The 16,421-nt window shown below is 36.8% G+C and overlaps 1 protein-coding gene across 2 annotated transcripts in view; it reads right to left on the bottom strand.

Annotated features, from left to right (window-relative positions):
• Positions 1-2,445: 2,445 nt before the first annotated feature.
• The window catches only part of LOC132012910 (thiamine transporter 2-like), a 40,042-nt gene continuing 26,066 nt past the window's right edge, over positions 2,446-16,421 (bottom strand). Inside the window, exons 6-7 of one of the 2 annotated variants that reach the window (XM_059392697.1) lie at positions 12,047-12,188; positions 2,446-2,738 (exon numbers count right to left, since the gene is read on the bottom strand). In XM_059392697.1, the coding sequence (XP_059248680.1) occupies positions 2,562-2,738; positions 12,047-12,188 (319 nt within the window). In that variant the 3' untranslated portion in view covers positions 2,446-2,561. Of the gene's footprint in view, positions 2,739-12,046; positions 12,189-12,230; positions 12,557-16,421 lie in introns of those variants that run through there. The other variant, XM_059392698.1, reaches the window with a different exon arrangement.

Here is a 16,421-nt window from a genome sequence, read left to right on the forward strand (position 1 = left end):
TGCCATTACAGGACTACCTCATTAGGCAGGGGTGGAAGGACAACTTCTAATGGCAAAGACTTGGCTAATCTAGGGCTTAGATATCCCCAGCTTTATTGAGATCTGACCATGTGTTCCCAATCCAGTTTTCAGGATTCCATCCATTCCCAGTGAATGTCCTCACTTTATCAGAAGACACCCTGCAAGGTCAGGAATTCAATTTGTACTGTAAAGCAGCCAATTGCAGAATGAGACTCTTGGTTTGATGATCAGAAATCTCCACTCTGTGGCTGCAGGAGATAATGGTTTTTTTCAGAAAATATATTAGAGCTCAGGTCATTAATGCAAGCACTCGAGCTGGGAATTTGAAGCCCTGAGCATATCCTTTTTTCTCCCTTATTTTCTCCAGTGCTGCCAGGAGTAACCACCCAATTCCATTTTTCTCTTTAGTTTAACTAAAATAGTCTAAACTGACATACATGACAATTTAGAACCTCACCTTCTATAGGTACTGCTGAATGTTTACCTCCTCACCCCCAAATTTATGTTCATCTGGAACCTATAACTGTGACTTAATTAGGGTTGACCTAAATCCAATATGGTTGGCCTCCTTATACTAAAAAGAGACTTTGGACATAGAGACAAGGACACATAGGGAAAACATCATGTGATAACAGAGGAACAGATTGGAGTGGTGTGTCTACAAGCCAAGGGATGTTAAGAATTGCCAGCAACTGCTCCAAGTTAGGAATAGTCAAGGAAGGATCCTTTCCTAGATATTTTCAGAGAGAAAGTATGGGCCCATCAACACCTTGATTTCAGACTTCTAGCCTCCAGAACTGTGAGAAAAGAAGTTTCTGTTGTTTAAAGTGACTCAATTTGTGGTCATTTGTTATAAGAACATTAGGAAACTAATACAGTATTTGATTAGGTGTATCTAATGATGACACTTAATGTGTCTAAAACCACATCATGCCATGACTACTAGTGCCTTCTTTATGACCAGAAACATAGTGTCTTTAAATCTAACTAGATCAGAAAACAAGTTCCAGAAAACCCAGAAGCTGTACAGAAAAGTCTTTCTTAAAAATCTGTCCTTTACGGGATGTCTAGGTGGCTCAGTTGGTTAAGCCGCTGCCTTTGGCTCTGGTCATGATCCCAAGGTCCTGGGATCGAGTCCCACATCGGGCTCCTTGCTCAGCAGGGAGCCTGCTTTTCTCACTGCCTCTGCCTGCTTGTGTGTACTTTCTCTCTCTATCTCTGGCAAATAAATAAAATCTTAAAAAAAAAAAAATCTGTCCTTTACAACCATTCCTGGTACCAAAATCTGTATCAATCAGAATTCAGCCTGAGAAACAACTAGCGGAGATATATATTTTATTTAAAGGAGTTGGCTTACTTGATTGGGCGAGCTGGGGAGGCCAAGTCCAAAATTCACAGGGCAGGTCATCAGGACAGGTTGGCTAGAATTCTCAGACATGTCCTCAGATGGAACTGCTTCCTCTGGGAAGGCTCAGTTCTGCTCTTAAGGCCTTTCAACTGATGGAATCGGGCCCATCCAGGTTATCTAGAGTAATCTCTCTTACTTAAAGTCAACTGATAATGAACTTTGATCACATCTACAAAATATGTCACAGCAACACTCCGATTAGTACTTGTTTGAATAGATAAATAAGGAACCTGAGAACCTAATCAGGATGACACATAACACTGACTGTCACAAATTACAACAAACTTATCCATTATTTTGAAAAGAATTGAAATTATTACAATATTCAATCTTTTCATGTAAGGTCATTGTAAAGTTTAATAAAAAATTGTTTCCTTGGGGTATCTGGGTGGCTTAGTGGGTTAAAGCCTCTGCCTTCGGCTCAGGTCATGATTCCAGAGTCCTGGGATTGAGCCCCGCGTTGTCGGGCTTTCTGCTCAGCAGGGAGCCTGCTTCCCTTCCTCTCTATCTGCCTGCCTTTCTGCCTACTTGTGATCTCTGTCAAATAAATAAATAAAATCTTAAAAAAATTTCTTTCCCTTATTTTTTTGGCCTAATTTTATAGGAATTAAATGATTTCCCCCATTCTAGCTTTTTTCATAGTATATAGTATGAGTATAATCATAATGGTTATTACATGTTGATCATTTACTATGCATCAGGCCTGCATGAGAAACTTTTTTTTATCTACTATTCAAACCAAAACAAATTACACATTTATGAAGTTGGGCACAAAAACCAGTATATATCATTCACTCTGTGATATTTCATGTTTCTGTTCTTGGATGGTCCCATTTGTCTGATTTCCAGGTTCTTTTGGGGTGGACTCTAAAGTATTAAAACCGTATTTAGGGTCCTAGTTGCTCACCAAGGCCATAAAGATGGCTGGTTTCAACTTGGTTGACTATAGTTTTTGGTTGTATCCAGTTCACCAGCCCATAGCAGAGATTTTGATGTGGTGTTGATAAGGTTGATGATAATCCTGTCTTTTATGATATCTTAATCTAGGATAAAAAATTAAAATGTCACGTAGTATAGTACCATATATTTTCAGAGCTGTCCACCCTTGGAGTCCATGGTAGGAGGGACCAGGCTAAAACTGTGTTACTGTGTTCATACCAGACATTGAGTTCTCCAGTTCACTTGGATTCTGACCAGTAGCGGTAGACCTACATTCTTCCTTTCCGCATTTGGCTGAACAGATTATGTAAATGCTTCTCATCAGGAAAATTCCAGCAATAATAGAAAAATAACTCCCATAAATTAAAAACTATAAAAGAAAAATAAATTAATGAATGACATGAAAATGGGTATTCAGCACTGAAGGTAAATAGTGGTGCTTTATTACTAGCTGGGAGATCTTAAATAGGTCATGGATTCTCTCTCTGCCTCCATTTTCTCAACTGTGAAATTAGAATAATAACAATATTTACACATTTGTTGTGAGGATTAAATGAGTTATTACATATAAGACATATAGAACAATACCCATGTAGTAGAATTCAATCAGTGTTAACTGTCTGTGCTTCTGAAACTCTCCATCTATATAGAGTATAGTCTTCCTTTTTGCTTGCCTTCTTTTTTCATATTCACATTTAGTGTATGAAATTGGGAGTTTATTTTTTTCTTAGAATATAACATGCTTGACAGTATTCTATCCAAAAAATAAAAATAGAAAGAAGACAGCATATCTATTCAAAATATTGAAATGATACTAATAGATGTACAGAAGTTTAGAACTTGATTATGTTTCTAATGAATCGATGGAATTTTAATCATTTTTAATGATTCTTAGATATACAGATCAAGAGGTCTTAATTATGTTTTATCTTTTAAAAAATTTGACTGTATTTGCTTTTAAAATTTTTGTTTGAATGGTATGAGTTTTCCTTCCTTCCCCCCTCCAAACTTCCAAACTTCCCCCCTCCAAATTACTTCTTTGTAATTTTAAATGTGTCTTCTGTAAATAGATTATAGTTGTAACCCTTTAAGAATCTAACCTGAAAATACATTTTAATTTTTTTTCCCCTGGGTTGTTCAGCTTTGAATTGCTTGATTTTTATTTTTGGAAAATTATAAACATTCACAAAAGTGGACAGTATCCAAATGCCCATGAATCCATGACCTGTTTTCATCAATCACCAGCTCATAGTCACTCTTGTTTCTACAATTCCCCAATCACTTCCCCTTTCCCCTCGCAGATCAATTTGAATCCAGTATCATATAATGGAATAAATATTTCAGCTTGTATCTTTAAAAAGAGGGATGCACAAAAGCATCACCATGAATCGTTAATACACCTAAAATATTAGCAACTGTTTAAAGTCTTCTAGTCAGTATTCAAGTTTCCCTGCTTGTCTCATAATATTTTTAGTTTCTGGGTATGAATCAGTATTCAAATAAGATCCACACATTATGATTGATTACTGAATTTCTCAAGACACTGTTGATCTTTTTTTTAAAATTTTACTTGTTGAAAAACTAATTTCCCAGATGTTGGGTTTTTTTGGTGATAATTCTGGGTGTCATGGAATGAGTTCTTTTGCTTCCCCTATTTCCTGTAAATTGGCTGTCCAATCTATGAGTTAATTTGTTATTTTAGTGACAACTAGCATATTTGTGTTTTTTGCCACCATATTTTTCAGATTTTTTCATGCTCCTTAATTTTCCCCTCCTTTCTTGAGCTCTTTCATGTGACTCTTTTTCCACATACTATTTAATTCTTCTCTTCTGTATAAAAATTGCATAATCTACTTCTAATTTTTTTTTCATGATTACACTTGAAATATTGACTCTTAAATAAACAAATCAGTAATGTATAAAGGTGATGGTGGTGGGAGTTGTCTGCCTTGGGTATGGGCAGTAAGCAGGGAGAACTCTGTGCAAAGAATTTTAAAACTATAATAAAACTGACTAAAAGTCTGTTGCATCTCATTATCGTCATGCTGCAGCAATTTAAACAATGCTGGTGATGAAATCCGCCTCCCTACCAGATGGACTCCCAACCCGTTCTCTGCTTAGTGTGTCGCCCTAGCAGTTTCTAATCAATAATTCCTCCCCTCCTCCAGACGAGCACAAAAATCCCGAGTTTTGAACATCCTCTACTGGTAGACACTATTGTTGTCCAGTACTTTGGGCATCTTTTTAAAAAACTCCTCAAGATATAAAATATAAGTATTATTGTTTTATTTTTTACTTTTAAAGATTTTATCTATTTATTTTTTTATTTTAGAGAGGATGGGGAGGGGCAGAGGGAAAGGGAGGGAGAGAGAATCTCAAGCAGACTCCAAGCTGACTGCAGAGTGCGACAGGGGGCGCCATCCCAGGACCCTGAGATCATGACTTAAGCTAAAATCAAGAGTTGGATGCTTAACTGACTGAGCCACACAGATGCCCCTAAGTATTAATGATTAGTGTTTGTTTAGATTTACTCATATGTTTAGTTCTTTTTTTCACATTCCTTCTTTTGGGAATACCTTCCTTTTGGGATAATTTTCCTTCTTCCTCAAATGCATACTTTAGATTGTTTTTTTTGTTTGTTTGTTTGTTTTGTTTTGTTTTCCAAAGACTTTATCTATTTATTTGACAGAGAGAGATCACAGTAGACAGAGAGGAAGGCAGAGAGAGAGAGAGACTGAGAGAGATGGAAGCAGGCTCTCCACTGAGCAGAGAACCCAATGTGGGACTCGATCCCAGGACCCTGAGATCATGGCCTGAGCCGAAGGCAGCAGCCTAACCCACTGAGCCACCCAGGTGCCCTAGATTGTTTTTGTAAAGGTTTGTTGGTGATAACACACTGATTCTATTTCCGTTTGTCTGAAAATGTCCTTGTTTTACTCTTATTTTTATAACAGAGTTTCTCTTTGTCTATGATTCTGGGCTGGCCATTATTCTCTGTAACACTTGAAGCCATTGCTTTGTTGGCTTCTACTGTAAGCTACTGACAGGTCCACTCTTGACCACCTATACCTGATTTCTGTTTCTCTAATTTTAAGATTTCTTTTTCTTTCGTTTTCTGCATTTAACCATAGTGTGCTTAGATATGAATTTCTTTTTACTTACTCTTTTTGAGATTTTGGGGGCTTCTTTCTTAATTCTGAGAATACTTCTGGAAAATTCTCAGTGAATATTTCTTTTTTTGGCATCTCTTTACTGCTTTTATTATCTCCTCAAGGAATTCCAGATAGATATTTGTTCAACTTTCTCAGTTTCATCTCCACATGTGTTAATTTTTCCACTTCCCTCTTTCTTTGTTGCATTCTTGGTGATTTTTTCCCCATTCAGTAATTTTTCCTATTATGTGTCTAACTTGTTCTTAACATATTTAAGTTTCTAATCTCATGAGTTCTATTTTCCCCAAATATTCACAAGCATTCATGAAGCACCTCATTCCATTCTCATGTTATTATTTTCCTTTGTGTACAAGCCTGTCAAACATCTTTATATTCTAATGCTGGCAATTCTTCTGTCTCAAATCTTTGTCAGTCAGTCTGATTCTGCTTTTTATTATTTCACTTGGCTGGCTCATGCTACTTTATATCCAGGCACGATTTTGGGCTTTTTAAAAAATAATCTCATATTTGGTGGCATTTTATCTGTGGCATTTTTTTTTTTTTTAATTTCTGTATTGAGGGACAGTCTTTCCAGAGAACATTTGTTTTGATACATACAGGTACCTGGGGGCCATTATCGACCAGGGCCATTTTAAATGAAATACTCAGCTTTAGGAAAAGAAAAAAATATTTAGCCTGTAGAAACTGGGCCCTAGAATTATGTGAGTGCTGGCTTATGAAAGTAAATTTCCAGGGTAAATTCCTCTGATACCACCCAGATTCATCTTCTTTGTTGGCGTTTCCCCTGTCATTTCATGTTTTGTTTCTGCTTCACCACTCACAGAGGATATAGCTTTTGGGGTTGCCACTAAAGCCAAAATTCCAGGTCGCTGGGGAATCAGCAAATGCTCAAGCACATGAGAGATTCAGTGCTTCCTTATCTATCTGGTTTCCTGTTCTTGCTTTGACCTCTGCAGAGTGTTCTTATTTCTTACCAATTCAGCCGTTTATTAAAAAAAAAAAAAAAATCTCAACTTTATATCCAGGAGTTTTAGGTGTTTTGTAGTGTAAAGGACTTTTTCTGATATCCAGTTTATTGTTGCTTTAATGGAAATAAGCCTTTCTTATTTTAGTATTTCTTAAATTCTATAGCTCTTAATGGAAGGAAGTCTTTCTTAATTTAATATTTTAAAGAAAAAAAACCACTTGTTTACTTTAAACTTCAAACAACGTGGACACCACCCTTCTTCTCTTTCTTCAAACACAATCCTCAACCCCACTCCTCTCAAGGTGTTTGCCTTCAGACCATTTCCACTAGAACAGAAAAGTAAGAAAACAAGACAATGTCTGAAGATCAGGACTCGAACTCATTGAAAATTTGTATCGGCAGTTATTTTGTTTGATAATGAAAATCTGGGCTCACCTTCAGTTACTCTTTAAGATTCCAAAATGGAATCTTAAATCCAACAGACCACACATCTCACATGCTTTGAGTTAATGAATGCGGCCTGAAAACATTCATCTGAGCTTTCTGGACTGGCCAATAGTCCATGCTTTAAATACATCAAAAACATCTCAGAATTGATATGGGAGGCTTCCCAGGATCTAAAGGAATCCCCATTCCATGCACTCAAATAATAGCGTCCCTGTTCTACTTTTTGTGAGATAATCTTTCTGCTTAGAGTGCCCCTTCCCTTATTAAGCCCTTTGCGGTTAAAACTAAAACTCCATTTTCATGATTCTAATTTTTATTTAATTTAAGGCAGCCAAAAGTACCAGTTATCCTAGCTAGATAATCTAATGGAGTGTGTAATCAGGGGTCCATCTGGTCCCCGAGTGGCTAAGGGCAGTGGCTTCCTGCCAAGAGAGCTGGGGAGGATCATTTCTCATTTCTCCATGAGGACATGGCAGATAGAGCAGAGCAGCAGCTGTGGTGTCCATGTCATCGAAGGGTCACTTTGTACCAGTGGCCTTCCCCTTTTCTTTTTCTTGTGTGCTTCCCCAACTTGCTGGTGATGGGGTTCAGGACAAGTTGCTCCCAAATATGACACTTTGGCATAGTGAATGTTTTTTAACTGAAGGAGTCTGAGGCATGGCAGGTGCAGGAAGGACTTTCCGACCTTCCTTTGGAGCCGGTCCTAAGAACCGAGTGTCTATACCCAGAGGAAAGGAACATCCTTATCTCCAAAGATAAAAGGACACAGAGAGGAATCTGAATGAACAGGCATTGTGAAGTTCCCCCAATTTACTATTCTTAGTTTATATCCTTTTCGTCCTATCATATTTTTTTTTCATAGCTTTCCACCCTTTATCAAATCTAGCGTAAAAACATTCAGGCTCAACTATTACTTGGGGTCTTCACTTCCTCACGAAGGTTCCTGTGTTACACAAAACTTAAATCAAATACATTTGTATGCTTTTGCTAATTTGTTTTTGTTACAGAGATGCAGCTGAGAACCAAATTGGGTGAGAGGAAACAATATTTTTCCTCCCTGACAGGATCAAGAGTTGCTTTTCATGTTAAGCTTCAAGATCATCCAGGGAGGAGGCTGGTGAAAGTAATGAGATTCATGAAAGGGAGTTGAATGAATGTCAACTGTCTCAATCAATACAAAATTGATGATTGGGGCGCCTGGGTGGCTCAGTGGGTTAACTCTGCCTTCGGTTCAGGTCATGGTCCCAGGGTCTTGGGATCGAGCCCCACATCAGGCTCTCTGCTCCGCAGGGAGCCTGCTTCCTCCTCTCTCTCTGCCTGCCTCTCTGCCTAGTTGTGATTTATCTCTGCTAAATAAATAAAATATTTAAAAAATTGATAATTACCGTGTATTCTCCATTGCAAAGGGCATCTCTGCACACTGAAGGATGGAACCGGGTGGGGAGCGTGAGGAATAGAGGGATATAGTAACAGGTAACCAACCTGTGAGTAATTGGGTGTTTTCATGTGAAACCTAACAAAGGGATTATTTTTTAAAGATTTTATTTGTTTACTTATTTGGGGCAGTGGAGAGCAAGCATACAGGGGGTGGAGCAGAGGGAGAGGGTGAAGGGTATAATTTCCAGAAGACTATCTGCTGAGTGTAGAGCCTGATGCCAGGCTCCATCTCAAGACCATGAGATCATGACCTGAGCTGAAACCAAGAGTCAGACACTGAACTGACTAAGCCACTCAGGTGCCCCTCAAAAGGATTATTTAAAAAAAATTAGCCTTTTTGGATTTGTGTGATTATTCACCCACTCCCTCTGAAAGTCCCTCATATTTACACCTACGAATTTCATCTATTTTTTAAAAACAAAATTGCCCCCAAAGATTATTTTATATCATCAGTGTACCACAGTATGTTCTTATGGCTTCAGTAAAGCTATATTCTAAAGTTACCTCTTCTTACATAACTAGCTAAATTACTCCTTAGCTTTTTCTAGATGAGGTAAAAAGATTCTTTTAGCTGCTCTCATGGGCATTTTCCCCCTAACCTTTCAGTAATATTCAAAGATATACAAGGAACTTTTTTTTTTTTTTTTAAGATCTCTATGGTCCTTTTAAATGGAGAAATCTAAAAAAGCCTATGTTGGGATAACAGGCTGAAAAATAATGAGGAAATGGAGGAATTCGTTCAGGATGCCTCAATGCAGATTTCTTTCCACTGAATCTCTATGTCCTATGAAAATGCTGACTTAGGTTGTAGTTTCTATTTTTTAGATTCCAATCTTTTAAAATGGCACTTGAAATTATATTAAGAAGCTCATGGGATATCATTAAGTGCATAACCAATGATAAATGGACATTTATGATTGAGACTTGGGAGTTCTTAATCAACATAACTATTCTTGGCTTTCTGAAGTTAATCCAATTTCACTAGATTTCTACCCAAAACCAATTTTAAGAGGGCTGCTTTTCAAACCCAGAAATCTGCGGTAAAACTTTTTTGTTTGGGGAATATTTGATAGAAATAGGGATTGTCTTCCCTTATGCCTTTGGACTGTATATTTTGTGCTTACCCTGCTTTGGCACCTGGGGAAACTAGTACTTTATTTAGGAGTTGAGTTTTACTTTACCTAACTTACATGAAAGAATCTCAAAGAAAGTTGTTGTAGCATTGAGGTTAGTGGTAGAGATGATAAGACAAGATAGAAATACAAAGAAAGATTTTATTTTATTTTATTTTTAAAGATTTTTATTTATTTATTTGACAGAGAGAGATCACAATTAGGTGGAGAGGCAGGCAGAGAGAGAGAGAGAGAGAGAGAGAGAGAGAAGCAGGCTCCCCTCTGAGCAGAGACCCCGACGTGGGACTCGATGCCAGGACCCTGAGATCATGACCTGAGCCGAAGGCAGCGGCTTAACCCACTAAGCCACCCAGGCGCCCCCAAAGAAAGATTTTAGAGGAGTGCTCTGAAACTAGATTTCCCTTGGTTGAGAAGATAAAAGGATTTGGAAATCTTGGCTTATCGGGGGAAACAAAAATGAAGCTTGACTTTTTCTGCCAAACTTAATTTTCACCCCCGGCTTTGGATGTCCACGTGAACTCTCCCAAAAGGTCAAAATTTATTGATTTTCCGACAAAGTTGTCATTTAAATCAGGTTACACAAAATAGTGCAAGGAGGAGGACGGACAGACTGACAGACAATTTTCTTCTTAAGTTCTGGGTTGCCTCCTTCAGTTCTAGGAATTCATTAATTTCAGATTAAGACTCAATGGATTTGTGGAAAAATAAAGGAGATTTCTGGAGGATATTCCTGCAGAAGTCCTCAGAAAAGGTAAGTGCATCCTAACAGTGTTGACTCATGTGAGTAATTCTTGTTTCTTTGTATTAAGAAAGGAGAGAGACACATCTATGTATTGAGTACACTATAGCCTGGGAATGGTATATTTTATAGGCAAGCATCTAATCTGTGTATGAACTCAGATATTATATTTTCCATTCTACTGAAGAGAAAACAGACATTAAAAAAAATAAATTACAGAGGGCACCCGGGTGGCTCTGTTGGTTAAGCGTCTGCCTTCAGCTCAGGTCATGGTCCCAGGGTCCTGGAATCGAATCCCATATCAGGCTCCTTGCCTAGTGGGGAGTCTGCTTTTCCCTCTCCCTCTGTGCTCTCTCATGGTCTCTCAGGTAATAAACAAAATCTTTAAAAAAATTGTATCTCTAGGCGCCTGGGTGGCTCCGTGGGTTAAGCCGCTGCCTTCGGCTCAGGTCATGATCTCAGGGTCCTGGGATTGAGTCCCGCATCGGGCTCTCTGCTCAGGGGGGAGCCTGCTTCCCTTCCTCTCTCTCTGCCTGCCTCTCTGCCTACTTGTGATCTCTCTCTGTCAAATAAATAAATAAAAATCTTAAAAAAAAATTGTATCTCTAGGGGAAGAAAGAGGAAGTGTGTGGCAGGTACAGATGAAATAAGATTGGCCATAAATTTGAGTGATGGATGCCTGATATCATGACACTATTCTTTCTAGTTTTATAATAGAATTAATTAAAAGTTCTTAAGAAATCACTCATAAACATCAAGATTTATATCCATACTTTGTTGATTTCAGGCTTGTGCTCTCTTGATCACATCACATACCAAATGATTTCTAAAAAGCTGGAAAGCGGGATGATAAAATAGGAATTTAAATTTTATTTTAGAAAGTAGCAACTGATCTCTTTATGTCCTCAAAAAGACACGAGTCTATAGTAATCTCAGTTTTAATATTTATTCAATGAAGGTATCTTTCCTTCTGTTAAGCTAGTTTGAGATTAAAATAGATTTCTTAAATATTACTCATTCAATTGTGTTTCCTGAAATGATTTCTTTTCTCTTTTTGTTTTTAAAGAAGATGACTCAATATTCTAAACATTTGCATAGAGACATGTAAGATTTACCGTTTTGTCCATGAGACTGAGTAGGCTTATGAAATCTGTGAACTAAGCATTCATAAGATTGAATTTTAACCAGGGCAAGAAAAACATTTAGCTGTGGGTAATGAGAACCTCTTAAACTGGAATGACTTTATGGGTCTATTTTAGGTAATGCTTTCATTCTTTCACATGCTCAATGAAAAGGTCACCTGTTTAATGAAAAAGTTTCCTAAGAAATAGAATGTATCTTAACTACATCGTATTTATACCTCTCGGTATAAAATTACTCCACTGAAGACACCATGCTAAATGAAAACAAGCCAGAAATAAAAGGCTTTATCTCTATGATTCCATTTATATGACTTCCTAAAATGACAAAACGATAGGGATTGAAAACCCATCGATTGATTGGGGAGGTAGCATGGAGAGAGGCAGCTGACAGCAAGGGGGGGGTGGGCATTGTCTGGCTGAAGGGGCGGTTCTTTATTTTCATGTGGTGGTGGCTACACAGCTGTGTGTTTGCCCAAATTAATAGAACCATAAATAAATTTTTTATATGTCAATTTATTTTATGAAAAATATCTCAGCAGGTCCAATTACTATGTGTAATAATATAAACATATGTATGTGTGTGTGTATAGTTTTTAAAGTATACCTCTGTGTCAGTGAGGGCACAGAGGCATGCCCTTACCTGGATGCTGACCGGAAGCCCCAGTCCCTGCTTGTCAACCACAGCTACAGTCATGACAGTCTGGATCACCGGGGCAATGAAGGTGTTGATTCCGAACACCAGGGCATAGCGTTCCACACTGAGATTAACAGCAACCTGAAATCTAAAAGTGTACAAATGGAAAGAGTTTTGAAAGGACACATATGTGGGCTTTTATTTTGTTTAAAAAAATTTTTTTTTATTCATTTGGGAGAGAGAGAAAGCAGAGAGAGCACACAAGTGACAGTGGGAAGAGGCAGAGCAAGAAGGAGAAGCAGACTCCTCACTGACTAGAGAGCCCTCTTCAGGGCTTGATGTGGGGCTCCATCCCAGGACCCTGGGATCATGACCTGAGCCGAAGGCAGATGCTTAACCCACTGTGCCACCCAGGCGCCCACATATGTAGACAGAGCAGGGAGTTGTGTTGTTTCCAAGATTTCTCTCCCCTCAGGCAGCCCAGGCTTCTGTTGAAGTTCTTGCTGAAAAGTTCTTCTAGCAGAGAAAAAGGAAAGAAGGGTAAATGGAATAGTGAGGTGTTATATTTTTAACATTCCATGTGATGAGATATAGTATAAGAATTTAAAGCTAATTAACCTTCTCTAAAATTAAGCCAAATATTCCAAATGTTCTGCAACTAAGGAACACTGAACATTATTGGACATGGATATGGTTTAACAGTCACTCTTTAACCTTGATATATCAATGAGTAAATCACAAGTCTATTTGATGAGTTTTTACTTATTTGGATTCTCTTCTGGATCATTGACTATCTACATTAGCAGTTTCAGAGTCTAATTGATGAATTTTTCTCTGGAAAACTCACAAATTATTTGCTCTCACAGTTGGTTCAGTATGACTGTTAGTTCATTTTAAATAAATGACTGGGTTTTTGAATTTGGTCAGGAAAGACTGACATATATACATTCAAATTCTTCCATCTAATTGAGCTAAAATATTTATAACCTGAATTTATTTAAAAATATGAAAACAAATGGAAGATTTTAAACAATTTTCACATCCTCTCCCCAAATCCTCACATTAAAAAACAAATATAAGCATTTTAAAATTATGTGATTCAATGAAAATGTATTATTTCAGTGCAAAACATTACCAACATAACAAAACCCATAAATTATCCTAGACCCCACAAAGCGAATATAACATGTGGTCCAGGTGAGCCTTAAAATTTCAGGAGTGTTTTGCTCAGCTAACAAATTTTCCTTTGGCAGAAAAAATGCTATACTAGATAGATGCTCTTGAAACCTAGATTAAATCAAATGGCAGATTCCCTTTTAGTATACAGATTATTCCAGGTTGGAATCTTGATTTAATCTGTACAGATGCTTAAACAAAGTATCAGTGATTACTTTGTTTTGGATAAGACCTTTATATGTGGTAGATTCAGATAGAAGCATAATGATGACATCAGGCTCAGTGTGACATTGAATGCTAAGCTTTTTCAGACTAAACCCCAAAATTATTGTCCCAGGTAACTGAAATGACAAGGAATCATACTATCTAAAATCTTTTTCAAAGTTCCTACTGAGTCATTTCTACATAGGCATAAATCTACTGTGCTGAGTACACTGCTCAGGGCTAAAAAATTCTTGGGAACTGAATTGTATTCATGTTCTGTTAGGCAATTAACGCTAAATACAGATAAGCCTGTAAGACAGTCTGTAATTTAAAGATAGAACCACTTTGAAATTTTATTTGATCATTTATGTTCCATATATTATGGCATTAGGGGATTGAATTTACCCATTTACCCTATCTGTTAAAGGAAAGTCATAGAACAATTTATAAAGCAAAGAAAAACATTGCTTTTTGCCCATAAAAAAATTCAATAGGTTAAAGGTTTTTTTAATGTTATATTATTGTATTTGTTTGTAGTTTTTTTTTTTTTAAGATTTTATTTATTTGAGAGAGAGATTGAACATGAGCAGGAAAAGGGACAGAGGGAGAGGGAGAGAGAAGTGGACTCTCTGATGAGCAGGGAGCCTGACATAGGACTTGATTCCAGGACCCCAGAATCATGACCTGAGCTGAAAGCAGATGCCTAACAGACTGAGTCACCCAGGTACCCCTTGCTTATTGTTATTGTTGTTGTTGTTTTCCAGACATGCTCACCAAATGTTCATTATGGAGCAGGGACTTCATGGGCATACCAGTGCATGAGCATGGGCATACCAGTGCATGAGCACGATTCTACTTTCACTCCAACAGGGAATACTTAACTGGACCCAGATAACAGCTTTGACTAATATTAATTAAATTAACCACTTTTGTCATGAAACAGAAATATAAAGTAAATATCTTCTTTTATAGAATAATCAGATTTTTTTATATGGACTTCTTGTATCACAGGATGGTTGAAACCATGGATGGTCAATCACCTTAGAATTTCTTCCAAATCTGAACTCTAATCCTTTGCATTAGAAATACACTTATCCTACACATGCTAAATTTATTTTAAAATTTTCTTAGAAGTTAGAGAAGTAAAAAGATGTAAGTGAGGTTACAGAGACTGGATTCACCTACAGAGAAAATGATATTCTATTAGGATTCTGAAATTGGACATGGGAGTGATAATTTCATTTAGCACCAAATTTCATGGATATTTGAGGTCAAGTTCTCTTTCCCACCCCCATGTGAGTGTGTATCCTAACACTAAGATACTATTTGTTGAGTCCTGCCCAGTAATTAGATAACTTAATTAATGTAACCAAAGTTAATTACATCTAAAATAATACCCCTTTTCAATGAGCTTATCAGTCATCTGACTGAACTGACAAATTAGATGAAAGATGATCATTGAGCTTTATGTAGAATGCTCTGAGCATACTGTCTGGGAAAACCCTGACAATGAAAATATGAGTTCCATCTTCATGGCCTCTCAAAATCTTAGCATTCTTGCTATTCCTATAGTTTAACCCTTGCTTCCTCATGTCTATAATAAATCATTCTGAGAATTTCTCAAAACACCAAAACATTTGGGTTGTTTGTTTTTTCCTAAACCATCTCATATTCTGACAGTTAATCTTACAATTTTTTTTTCAAATTTTCCTATTTCTTTCTTTAGTAGAGCAAATTGACTCGCTTCATAGTATGCAATAAATATGCAGATGGCTGTGTACCAATCTGTTCTGAAATATTCAAGAATAACATACTTTTTACTCTTTCACTATGTGAAAACTGTGGTCAACAACAGTAAAAATAACTCTGAAAAAAATATTTTTACTAATTTGCAAGGTCTCCATCTTCCTAAATGTAGCCATTGAGCATTAAATCAAACTAATTTAAGTTTGACTTAAGTTCCTTTTCCTAATCAAGAGTTAGACTGCTGAGAGAAAATGAAACCTTTCAAATAATTTCTAAAATAAAAGTGGGGGAAGGTAGAGATCTCCTTGTTAAGATGTTGATGGTCAGAAAAGACTAAAATAACAATAATAAAATAACAGGGCAAGCCAAAAACCATACTATTCTATAAAGAAAACGTAAGTATAGTAAAGTTGCTGAAAATCCAATAAAAATAGAAAATCTTAGAAACAGCCAAAAGCAAAATTATCATCACATTTAGAGGAAGAACAACAATGAGAATGACAACAAACTCCATAAGGCAAGCTGGAACACAATGGAATAATAATAAATCCTTAAAATGTTGAATGGGGGGAAAAAAAAAACACTATCAACTTACAATTCTAATTAGCAAAAATATACTTTAAAATGACATAAAATGTATTTTCAAATAAATAAAATTTGAGCAAAATTGTCACCAGGTGGCTAGTACTAAAAGAAATGTTAAAACAAGTTTTCAGGGGGCCTGGGTGGCTTGGTTGGTTAAGTGACTGCCTTCAGCTCAGGTCATGATCCTGGAGTCCCAGGATTGAGTCAGGCATCAGGCTCCCTGCTCAGCGGGGAGTCTGTTTCTTCCTCTGACCTCTCCCCTCTCAAGCTCCCTCTCTCTCATTCTCTTTCTTTCTCTCACATAAATAAATAAATAAATAAAATCTTTAAAAAAAATAAAATAAGTTTTCAGGCTTGGGGAATCAATAGCAGATGGAAACATGGATCTACACAAAGAAATGAGAAGAATTAGGAATTGTAAATCTATGAGTAAATATAAAAGATTTTCTTTTGGTCCTAATTAAAAAAATTATTTTCCTGTTTAAAGTAAATATACTAATAATGTATTGTAGGGTTTATAACAGAAACTGAAGTAAAATCTCTAAAACAGTACAAGGCACAGGGAGTAAATGAAATTATGTTGCTGTAAAGAACTTACACACAAAGTGGTATAATATTAATTTAACAAAAACCAACGAGTTAAAATCTAATCCCTCTAAAAACAAAAAGA

This window comes from Mustela nigripes, chromosome 3, assembly GCF_022355385.1.
Source record: "Mustela nigripes isolate SB6536 chromosome 3, MUSNIG.SB6536, whole genome shotgun sequence".
In the NCBI taxonomy this organism is placed as follows: Eukaryota; Metazoa; Chordata; class Mammalia; order Carnivora; family Mustelidae; genus Mustela; species Mustela nigripes.